This window comes from Mastigoproctus giganteus, chromosome 5 (assembly GCF_048544385.1).
Source record: "Mastigoproctus giganteus isolate SK-2022 chromosome 5, ASM4854438v1, whole genome shotgun sequence".
Lineage (NCBI taxonomy): Eukaryota > Metazoa > Arthropoda > Arachnida > Uropygi > Thelyphonidae > Mastigoproctus > Mastigoproctus giganteus.
In genome coordinates, this window is record NC_143579.1 from 93,257,153 (window position 1) to 93,269,713 (window position 12,561).

Consider the following 12,561-nt stretch of genomic DNA (forward strand, 5'->3'; position numbering starts at 1 on the left):
CGAGACAGGACTTAATTGGCGAGCAATGCCCAGTCATACATTGGCATCTATACAAGAAAGAAATGCACAAGGATATAAAATTAGCAAAGACAGGATAATAATTTTATGTTGGGCAAATGCTTCAGGGGATGAAAAATTAAAATTAACCGTAGTGGGAAAAATCAAACTCTCCTAGAAGTTAAAAACACAGAATCTCCTAGAAGAAGGACATAACTAATATTCCAGCAGATTATTATAATCACCAATCTGCATGGATGACTAGGGATATATCTGAAAAGTGGTGGACAGATAAATTTGTTCCTCGTGTTAAAAAAAATTTGTCTCGTTAAGGTCTCCCCCACAAAGCAATTTTATTAGAATAATGCTCCATCCCATCCCCCATTGGAAAAACTATCTGCAGAAAATGGTGATATTGTCACTATTTATCTTCCACCCAACGTAACACCACTCATGCACACTCCACTCCCTCCCTGGTGCAACCGGGGAGGGGTTGGAGTGTGCATGAAATTATTGTATAGAAAGAAGAAAAGAATCCTCTTTTATTTTGGAAGTCAATAACAATTAAAGATGCTATCTATAACATTTATACTGCATGGGTGGAAGTTAAAAGCAAAACAATTATAAAATTGTTCAAAAAAATATTGCCTAATGTAATCGCTGAAAATAACTCAGAAGTGGGAGACTCAAATAACACTGTAAAAATCGTTTCTGATATTTTAAACTCAGTTCAAAATACTGAAGGATGTTGAAGACTTGGATGAGGCAAGTGTTAATCAATGGTTAAAAATAGAAAAAAATGAACCCCGCCATGAAAAAATGATGGCTTAATCCAAAGTATGCAAGAACCTACGGCAGGACCTGGCCAGGACGATGATGAGGAACTACAGCCAGCTTGCAAAGTAAGTTGTAATGAGGCCCTAACAGCTGCAGAGACATTACTTAAATTTGTGGAAAGTCAAGATGATGTAGATTATATAGAAATTTTACAAATTCATGGACACGTAAGAAAAATAACAGAAAAAAATAATGCTACAAAAAAACCAGACTTTCTATCAAAATGAATAAAATATTGTTCTTGTTATATACATGTAATATCTTATGTTTGTATGTGTTTTGGAAGTTATTTAAATAAAAACGTAATTTTGATTTACCGTGTTTTTTCAATTATCCGGGATCTAGCATCCCCGAATTACCACAGGTTTGGTTTGGTTTGGTTTTGATTTTATTGGTGCATTAGCTACTAAGGCTATAATGCGCAAAGACCAGGTCATATATAAAAAAATTTAAACTTTCAGTGACCTAATTAGTTAGGTCACTATGTCAAAATGTATAATAAATGTATAAAAGGTATAAAAGAAAAATGTAAATTTTATATACAAGCAAAATTGTTTATTGATTTTAAAAAGCTAAAAACAGCAGACACATTGTCATTGTCGGATAAAATCTGACTGAGTGTATACGGCTCAGTCAGATGATTAAAAGCGGTAAAACGGATATTGCTAAAATCTGGAAAATCAATTAAAATGTGTCTCATGGATAAAATTATGCCACAGGACTCACACATAGGAGGGTCATCAGCCCTCAGCAAAAACAAATGAGTCAAATGACTATGTCCTATGCGGGTCCGGGCAAGAACAACTTCCTCCTTACGATTCCTGCGCAGACTAGACTGCCACGGTTCAATTACAGGCTTTATTTGATATAATTTATTCGTAGTCTGTCTATTCCAAGAATCCTGCCATTGGGAGTATATCTTTTGATTTATTATTTGCCTGTAGTCTGTATAGGGGACTAACAGGCAGCGATTATTATTGGGAATTGCAATCCCAATCCTTAATCCCAATGTGACTGGGAATCCAGCAGAAGTGGATATCATATTCACGTTCGCAGAGGAAGTGAATCTTCTGCTGAATGCTAGACAGAACTGGATGAGAATTATATCTCACAGTTATTAAAGCCTGTAACACACTGAGAGTCGGAATATAAAATGAACCGTTGATATTTGCATTCACTAATGTGATCCAAGGCTAACTCTATAGCGTGCAGCTCTGCAGTAAATATACTGCATTCAGAGGGAATCTGCTCCGATGTAGTGCTGTCCGTAAAGACAGCAGCAGATCCCACATGTGATTCCGACTTCGAGCTGTCTGTGTAAACTGGCGCAAAGTTAGAATGTTCAGTTTGGTGTGCTGAATAAAGCTGCAGGTAGACAGACGATGGAGTGTCCGACTTTCCCCAATTTCTAAGGGACAAGTCACATGCCGGGACATGAGCATGCCAGGGTGGAAGGGGTTGCTTTGGTGTTTGGGCAACCTTGTCTACCTTGATATTAAGTTCTTTGAGTAGCTCTTGGATACGAATACCAAAAGGATGATTGGCAGTCTTACAGGTGTTGTACAAATTTTCCCATCATGGCTCAAAAACGGATAGCCACGTAGGATGGTCTGGCAGGGATTTCAGTTTTAAAACGTACTTGTACTTTAAAGATAACTGCTTACGTCGAAGCGATAACGGTGGTTCGTTTGCTTCGACGTATAGGCTCTGGACAGGAGATGTGCGATATGCTCCAGTAGCGATACGGAGGGCCTGATGATGGACAGGGTCCAGCCATCGAAGGACACTGTCTCTGGCTGAGGAATATACCTGGGACCCATAATCTAATTTGGATCGCACAAGTGCATGGTAAAGCCATAGAAGGGTGCATCTGTCTGCTCCTCAAGATGTAGAGGAGAGTGAGCGGAGAATATTAAGCCCCCGTGTGCACTTTGTGCGGAGTTGACGGATGTGATCCAGAAAGGTCAGTTTTTTTATCGAATATGAGTCCCAAGAATTTTGTGTCCACTACTACTGGAATAGCATTTTGTCCGAGCCTTAATTCAGGTTCAGGATGAAGATTATGCTTACGACAAAAGTGTACGCAAACGGTCTTTACCGGCGAGAACCTGAAGCCATTAGCAAGTGCCCAGGAGTTGAGGCGATCAATGGCTTTCTGCAGTTGTCTTTCAATAACCCTCATGTTGCATGACTGACAAAATATGCTGAAGTCATCAACATAGAGGGCACTGTTTAGAGTTGGAGGAAGTTGTTCTGTGATTGAATTTATTTTGATGGTGAAAAGCGTGACACTCAATACCGATCCTTGTGGTACGCCCTCCTCTTGGGTGAAGGGACGAGAGAGTGAGGATCCCACACGAACTTGGAAAGATCGATTGGCTAAAAAGTTTTGAATAAAAAAAGGGAGATGCCCTCTTAGGCCTAGGCTATGCAAATCTTTTAAGATGCCAAAATCTCCAAGTTGTGTCATACGCTTTCTCCATGTCAAAGAACACTGACACCAAGTGTTCGCGTTTTAAGAAAGCATCCCGGATGGATGTTTCCAGTCTAATAAGATGGTCCAAAGTGGACCGGTTCCTTCGGAAGCCACACTGGATGTTCGAGAGAAGGTCATTTGATTCTAAGTACCATATTAAATGAGAATTAACCATTCTCTCCAGGATTTTGCACAGACAGCTAGTCAGAGCAATAGGACAATAATTGGTAGTGACTTTTGGATCCTTTCCTGGCTTAGCAAAGGCAAGAACGATTGCCTTGCGCAGGAATCCGGAAATTGCCCTTCAATAAAGATTCTGTTATATAGAAAGAGCAGATAATCCGTAGATTTTGGTGAAAGATGTTTAATCATTTCATAATGGATACCATCTGGTCCAACAGCACTTGCTTTGGAAAGAGTGAGGGCTCTTTTCAGTTCCTGCATAGTGAATGCCCCGTTGTAGGGATAGATGCTCTTAGACTTAAAATTAAGTGCCTGTTTTTCGAGTTTATGTTTCAGGACCGGCAACTCTGGGGAATACGAAGATGTTGCAGAGATGTTAGAGAATGTTTCCCCAAGAGAAATGGCTATTGCAGTTGGATCTGCAATAGTGCATCCTTTATAATCTAGGATTGAAGAAGGGTGGGATGTATATTTTCCCTTCATTTTCCGGATTTTATCCCAGACTACGTTAGAATTGGTAGCCTGGTTAATAGATGATGTAAAACAGATCCACGATTCCTTTTGACTCTGACAGCGGATATAGCGTGCTTTGGCTCGTGCACGTTTAAAGGCTATAAGGTTGTTCGTGGTAGGATATCGACAGAATATCCCCCACGCTTTGTTTTGAGCCTTTTTTGCTACTGTGCATTGAGAATTCCACAAAGGTTTGGGAAATGGTGGAAACCGGGCAGATGTTTTTGGAACAGCATTCGCAGCTGCTTGGATGATAATTTCTGTGATGTACGTTACTGCGTCATTAATAGACTCTTGACTGACAGTGCTGAGATCAAAATTTGCCTGATGTTGGAAGGCAGACCAGTCAGCCTGATCAATCTTCCACCGTGGTAACCTGGAAGGAAGACATGGTCTCCCACTGTGTAACGAGGTTATCACAGGGAAGTGATCACTTCCGTATGGATTCTCCTCCACTTCCCAAGTGAGTGAAGGGAGTAGAGAAGGGGAGCAGATAGAGAGATCAATGGCAGAAAAAGTACAGGTAGCCATGTGGAAGAAGGTGTTTGTTCCAATATTTAGAAGGGAAAGGTCATTGTCATTTAGCATACACTCTATGACTTGTCCCCTTCCATTGATGTTAGCACTACCCCACAGGGTGTTATATCCATTAAAATCCCCGAGAAGTAAGAAAGGGGGAGGCAACTGCGTTACAAGATCATCAAGGTCTTCCTGGGAGATGTCAGTCCCAGGTGGCAAATAAATAGAGAACACAGTTAATAAAAATCCCACTGAAAGGCGAATTGCAACAGCCTCTATGCTGGGTGTAACTAGCAAGTGTTGAACTGGGGTCTGGTTGCCCACAAGGATAGCCACTCCTCCATGAGCAGGACCATCCGCAATTCTATCCTTTCGAAAAAAAATGTGATATTATGCATGGTGGGATCATCATTTGCTTTTAGATAAGTCTCCTGCAAGCAAAAGCAAACTGGCTCGTGCTTTTGCAGGAGGGCCTTGATATCATCAGTATTTCGTCGGAATCCACGACAATTCCATTGTAGGAATTTAGCCATTATTTTGACTTGGTGGGTCCATCAGGCGGCTTCCGAGGTGCTGAGGGCTTTATTTTGTCAGTCTTGGATTTATCTTTTTTGGGGAAGAAAGGACGCTGTACGGTGTCCATTTCTTCCTCCGCAAAGAGTTCCAAGACTGATTCATCCGGTACCTCCTTGTTCTCTACATCCATTGTTTCTGGTATCATGGATGACTCTTCTGAAGTTTTCGGCTTTTCTTTACCACTTGGTTTTGGTAGTGGTGGAGCACTAGGAGGTACGGATATAGGAGTGGCAACTGATTGTGTTTTTTTGGTGGGCTTTTGTGAACTCAATAAATAGCTTTAATCGGGGGTGAATGACTCTCTTGGTGGTATAGTCATCTCAGTTTGTGTCCCGATAGTGCGCTTTGCAGAAACCTTCTGAGCATATGAAGGTTTCCCGCTATTTATTGGTTGGATACGTTTTCTGGACTCTGGGTAGGAGATATTCAGCTCTGTTTTCAGTTTTTGTATTTCTTTTTCATCCTTACACCGCTGGCATGCTGTAGAGTAGGCGGGGTGCTCTCCTTGGCAATTGACACAGATCGGTTTTGGAGCCGAACAATCCTTGCTCTCGTGGTCTTTAACACCACATCGAGCACAGGCATGACAAGATGTTTGTGAGTGGCCGTATTTTTGGCATCTAAAACACCGCAGTGGTTTGGGATATAAATCCTCTCTGGACAGTTTAGATAGCCTGCCTTGATGGAACTTGGAGGCCGTGGGGTGTTAAACGTGAGTATAAGAACTCGGGTAGGGACGAGATTCCCATCCTTGCGCATCGATATTCTCTTAACAGCTGTCACTCCTTGGTCTTTTAATTCAGAGCAGATCTCTTCTTCAGAAACACGAAGAAGGTCCCACTCTGAAATTACACCTCTTGAAGAGTTCAAAGTTTTGTGGGGGGTTACGATGATAGGTATTCCCCCTATTGATGTGGCATTCAGGATTTTTTCCACCTGTTTGACATTTGTAGCTTCGACCAAAAGGTTGCCAGAACGCAGTCTTTTTAGAGATTTAGGTGAACCTGCCAACCCCTCTAATCCTTTCTGGATAAAGAAGGGTGACATCTTTCCAATTGACTGCTCTCCGGTGGAATGGAGAATGAGGAAAAGCGGTGTCACTGATGGTGGTTGTGTTTCCTCAGTCCTGGCTCTTTTTGCAGAGGTGTTTTCTGCGTCATGATCTCAATTAGGTAGGGGCCTTGTTGGGGGCCCCAGAAGAAATAGGATTTAAATTACTCATAGGAGTAAAGTAAAAATTTCTGATGCCCTAAGTACCTCACCCACCACGGAGCCCTACGAGGGGACGCCCACTCGTGAACTAGCAGGTACTGCATACACGAATGGGATGCCAAGTTAGCTTAGAGGCACCATACCCACGATACTAATAAGTCTTTATCCCGTCCCAGGACCAAAGGGAGGGAAACTTATTGGAACGCAGTTGACCCTAGCAGTAAGAACCACCCGCCGATTGATCCCAGTCGAGCCGGTCCGGGACCACCCGTCTTGTCGAAGCAGGGGCCGTCTTGTCGAAGCAGGGGCCAAAGTGGTGTATTAAGGCTGGGCCCCTCAACCACCAGGATCCCCTTTTCCGAAATCCACGGTCGCGGCGCACGGCTGCACACGCCGGATTCCACAGATGTAACCCTGGAACCAAGGTAATGGGCGTTAGATCCCAGTGATGCTAATCTGGAAAACCAGCAGCATCACTGGGAGGTCCCCTCACCACGTACAGGTGCCCACGTCGAGGAGATTACCACAGGTAATCGATGTTTTACTGTAATGCCTTAGCAGCTGAACTACAGATGAAAAACATTAAACTGACAACTTTTTATGATAATATACATGAAAAGGATTAAGTAGGGAGTGCATCTTATCATTATTATAAGTATTCTCATTGAAAAGAAATTTTTATTTCACGTGGCAATTTTCTGGAATCAACTTATATATCTGGAATCAATAGTTTTTCAACTAATGTGCTAAATGAGGAATACCTCTATTATATACATTTACTATACTTCTGTTCATTCATCATTAACTGGGCTTTAGAAGTTTTCTAAAATAGATTTTATTTTTGTTTTGTTAAATACTTTGCATCCAGTCATTCCTGGCCTATAACAACTATGTATCACATGAACTCTTCTATTTATGCTACCATATGCCATACATTCCTTTAAGTTGATAAAGGGGCACTCTGTGTTGATAGGAGAGAACAATGCAATTTTGAAAAGGCTTTTGCAAACTTAATTTGTTACTAACTTGTCAATAAAATAATGATGTCAAATTCTGTGAACTTTAACATGTGCAAACATAATTAACTTATACCTACTTATTGTCAGGAATTAACCAATGCAACACCTCCTCTCTGTTTAGTGTCCCATCTCTGTCAAGATCGTAGTCATTATCAAAGCGATCTTTTTCAACTACAAAGTGTTCAGTATTTGGAACTGGAGCTTTACCATGAGAATCGGCTAGAAATTCATTAAGATCCAGATATCCATCATTATTCTTATCTCGTTTCTTCATAGTTTGCTCATACAGGACCTATAAAGAATATCAGGGTTTGATTTATATCCAATATGAAGAAATGTTTGATGGGGGGGATGGGAAATGAAATTTGACCCAGAAATCTTTTTTATTTTAAATCTTAAGACAGCAAAATAAAATTACAATCACTTTAAGGTACTCTCTCTTCTTCAGAGACAGCAAAATAAAATTACAATCACTTTAAGGTACTCTCTCTTCTTCAGAAGCATTTGTTTCGGCATTCTGAGTTTTCATATTCCACTTTCCAAGCAATCTTGTAGTTCATTTCAAACATGAACGACAAAGCCACCTTACATTTTTTTACTTGTCATCTAAATGATCTTTCAGTAGCACAAATGGAAGCCATAGTTGACAAATTAGGTCTATAAGAAGGAACACACCACCTAAGATCAGCCATATGTGGTCAGGCATTGTTGTGGAGAAAACAAATGTCACTGGACAGAAGATATGGTTTCTTCTTTCTTGGAGGAGCTAGTTCCACAAACTGTTTTAGGGATTACAGTAGTAATTTTTAAAATGACAACAGAAATAATAATAACATACATATATATTATGTATATAATATATATATAATAACACAGTAATAATATGCATTAATTGTTGTAGCCTTGTTCTAGAAAAGCAACATGAATAATGCCTTTGACATCCAAAAACAATGTTTGCCGAGGCCACGCTCTTGATTAAATATTTTTGGTAAAGGTGTATGTGCACGATTCCATTACATATTGGAACATTTTCTTTTGAAGGTAAAGTGACAGATCCAAGTCTTACATGTGTTGCTATGGTTCAAAACGTTATTCGCTTCCATTCATTCAGGACCAATCAAATGTGAACCTACATCATCTTTTGTTTTGGCCATGCAGATGTTCTGGCACCCACAGTGCACTGACTTATCTGTAACAACTTGGGATTCAGTAGAGTTAAGTAGGTGCCTCTGTAGCCAGGTGGGAAGGAGCAGCAGTGCATAGCACACGCTTCTTGATTAGACTGGGGTTCAAGCCCATGACCACCAAATACGGAGGATGCGGAAAGGTCAGGGAATGACCACCGCATATTCCCGGAGCAATATGGCCTTAGTTGCTACTCCTAAAAACCAAATAACAACAACAACAGAGTTAAGTTTTAAATTCACCCATTGTTATTTGTCTATTACAATGTATGAGTTCATCAACCAGTGCAAATTGTCACAGTACTGATTGCAGTTCGCCGACCGGGCTAGTCAGGTAGGTAAAGTGCCTACCTGGCAACCCAAAGGTCACGGGTTCGATTCCCGCTTTGGGCTTGGATCACAGTAAAATGCAAAAAAACTTTGGGAGGTGCATTATGGCCATAGAAGCTGATGTGCCAACAACTAACAAGGAAAAAAAAAAAAAAAAAAAAAAAGATTGCAGTTCCTTGCCTAAATTTGTGTACTTTGTTCTTCACATTCATAATGATTTGGATCATTTCAAAACTAAAGGATAAAACATTTAATATTCCACACTGTGCTGCAAACATCTGATGAATTAGATTCTTTCACACCTTACCTTGGAGGGAAAATTAACAATAATGCATTGTTCTACCGAATTAGTAACATGTGCAGGCACCATCTTGGTTTGTAATGACATGGGATACAATTACAACCAAAGGATTGCCATTTTATAAGCTTACATTATAACAATAATTTAAACAGTTTTAACAAACTGCATAAATTATTATTTTTTTTAAAAGTCCAGGCCACTTTTGAATTCCCCACTCCTTTGCATAAGTCAATTTTTAAAAATTAAGGAAAAATTTCCACGCACCAAAATTTCAAGAGGACTATCAGAAATCATACTTGGCATTTATTACCCTATTTTCCAGCAAAAACTCACATACTTATCATTTAGCCAGCACTGAAGTTAAACAGATCAGCTAAAAAATGTGCAAAATGTGAAATGTTTGCGAACCTTTCTAGAACAAGACATGACCTAGCCAAGTTATTGTTATTTGGTTTTTAGGAGCATTAGCAACTAAGGCCATATTGCTCCGGGAATATGCAGCGGTCATTCCCTGACCTTTCCGCATCCTTCGTATTTGGTGGTCACGGGCTCGAACCCCTGTCTAATCAAGAAGCGTGTGCTACGCACTGCTGCTCCTACCCACCTGACTACGGAGGCACCATCTAGCCAAGGAGGGAAATTAGGCATCAACTCAGCATTCTGATGGATGTATACGAGAGTGTGAGGTGTAGTGTAGATGCCCTTGAAGAAATTAATATGAGGGGCCCATCAAGCTCTCAGCTGCTCATCTCAATGCCAGAGCTCAATCCTGTGCATCAGGAAACACAGCGGCAATCTCCAAGGCAGAATGTTCTGATCCCACAGGAGCTAGTTATTGTCAGTGACTCTACTGTCAGGGAGATGGGGAATATATTATGCAAAAAGAATAGGTGGAACAGGACCAGGGTATGTGTCTGTGTTGATGACGTAGAGCACATATCTTTTAAGAGCACAAAAGGTGACGTTGTTGTACATATTGGCACTAATGACCTTAAGAGTAAGAGATCTGCAGTTTTACTTAACAAGTACAGGCCAATGTTAAAGAAAAAAAAAGTTGCAAGTTAGGGTTAAATTTGAAGTGTCTGTAATTCTGCCCAGACACGATTGGCTGTGAAATCTTTAGGAATATTGCCACAGCTGAAAAAAAGTAATGGGCATTCAGAAATTTCAGATCCTCCTAAAGCCAATTACAAGTGTTGTACAGCGCTCCCTAAAGTAGCATCAAACATGCAACTGCTATACGACCATAGCTGTAATTAGCAAGAGTAGTTTAGTGGTCTGTTATGAAGTTAACTGTTTGTTTGTTATTTGGTTTTTAGGAGTATTAGCAACTAAGGCCATATTGCTCCAGGGATATGCGGTGGTCATTCCCTGACCTTTCCACATCCTCCGTATTTGGTGTTCATGGGCTTGAACCCCGGTCTAATCAAGAAGCGTGTGCTACGCACTGCTGCTCCTGCCCACCTGGGTACGGAGGTGCCATGAAGTTAACTGAATCAGTGGCAGTGCTGGAAGAGAAATATTACTTTTTTTTTTGCATGGGCTGCAAGTATTAAACATCAAATAAAAACTGAAATAAAATATGGATGCTCTCTCTTTTTATTAGGTATGTAGAATTGCCTTAGATACTCAAGTACAAGACAACCTATCGTTTTTGGTTTTGGGAAGTCAGAAACTGTATTGATCTGTGTACAAGTTGACATTAGAAAATGCGTTTTTGAGGCATAGCCTATGCTCTCCGATTTTGTATATTTTGGCATGAGGAAATGGGTGAGGAGTGCAAAAATATTTGTTCCAAAGCCTTTTTTTAAAGTAAATGAATGGAATATTTAATTGCAGAATCTATAAAGAGTTATGACCTCTACAAGATTAACTACTTGCAGTTTAAAGCCAGTTTCATATGACACTTTTTTTGATTTATTTAATCCATTCTTCCACTTTTCATGAATGAATTAAACTAATTTACATGATTACAGCACTACAACTGCATTTACAAATAAAACAATACTCTAATATTAATTTTCAACTATTGTGCAACAACAAATTGAAGGTTTAGTGTCAAACAACATTAACTACAAAATTGCATTTTTATTTTGAGACAACTTTAGTTTTACTTTATACAAATAACAATGCATATTATGTCATAGAACTGTATCTCTTTAGTACTTTATAAGTTAGCTTAGGCTGTAAGTACATTTTCAGTAAACCAAGAAAATCAACTACAAAATGATTTTGAGGTTAATGTTGTTTGACACTAAACCCTTGAAATGTAGGCAATATAAAAGTTGAGGAATGTAAGCATATTACCTGGGTTTGTTCTACAAAATACTGCACAGCAAAAATTAGTAGTGACTAGATTTGCAATAATCTGTGTGCACCACACTCACTCTATAAAGAACTGAAAAAAAGATGTATTTTTCCCATTAACATTAAAAAATTATTTTAAACATGACTTTATTAACATAAATTTTTCTCCATACGTAGAAATAGAAACTTGATATGGCTGTATACAGAGTGTCTCAAAAATATTGGTACGAACGTTTAGGGGAGGTAGGTAACATCTAAAGGAATGTGAATCGCATAGGAACCCATAACCGGAAACGTCACCGTAAGTCGGTACACGGCGCTGTTCATCAGTTTGCAAGAGGGAAAATTTCTGGTTTACTCATTCAAGCAATAGTCGCTGCACGAAGAGCATACGTCGATATACAAACTGTGAGCTGGCAGACATGTACCTAGTGTATGGATTAGCAGAGGGCCCACACAGTGTGCGCCCCCATGTGGCACAACATTGCTTCACAATAAATGTGTGGGCAGGTATGGTCAGTGACTACTTAGTCGGCCCATACCTGTTACCATCCTGCATGAACTCTGCTAAATATCGGATCTTTCTTGAACAAGTTCTACCAGGGTTACTTGACGATGTTCCAGCGAATGTGAGACGCAACATTTGGTTTCAACATGACGGGGCGCCTGCCCATTATGAAAGGTGTGTTCGTGACCATTTGAACAGGCATTTTGGGCGTCGATGGATTGGCCGTGGTGGACCCATTGCCTGGCCCCCACACTCACCTGATTTATCGAGCCTTGATTTATTTCTGTGGGGGGGTGGGCCCTCAAATCTATCGTGTATGAATCACCTGTGGAAACGGATCTCGTGGCGAGACTCGTCTGCGCTGCTGCTACTGTCAAAGAAACTCCAGGTGTGTTCGACCATGTCCGCCAATCCATGCTGTGTTGGTGTCACGCATGCATCGCGTCTCATGGTGGAACCTTCGAGCATCTGTTGTAACATCATGAAATGCATCCATCTCGTACTCCATTGTTAATATTATGTCAAATAAATGTTTGCCACTAATTACTGTCTTGTGTCATTTCTGCTTCTTGTGCCCTTGCTACTACTTTCCTGTGACA

General features: G+C 40.3%; 1 protein-coding gene across 2 annotated transcripts in view; it reads right to left on the bottom strand.

Annotated features, from left to right (window-relative positions):
* Positions 1-12,561, bottom strand: part of LOC150085566 (reticulocalbin-2) — a 95,099-nt gene that overhangs the window by 6,921 nt on the left and 75,617 nt on the right. For both annotated transcript variants that reach the window (XM_090374113.1, XM_090374112.1), the window contains one exon: positions 7,410-7,624. In XM_090374113.1, the coding sequence (XP_090230239.1) occupies positions 7,410-7,624 (215 nt within the window). The remainder of the gene's footprint in view (positions 1-7,409; positions 7,625-12,561) is intronic.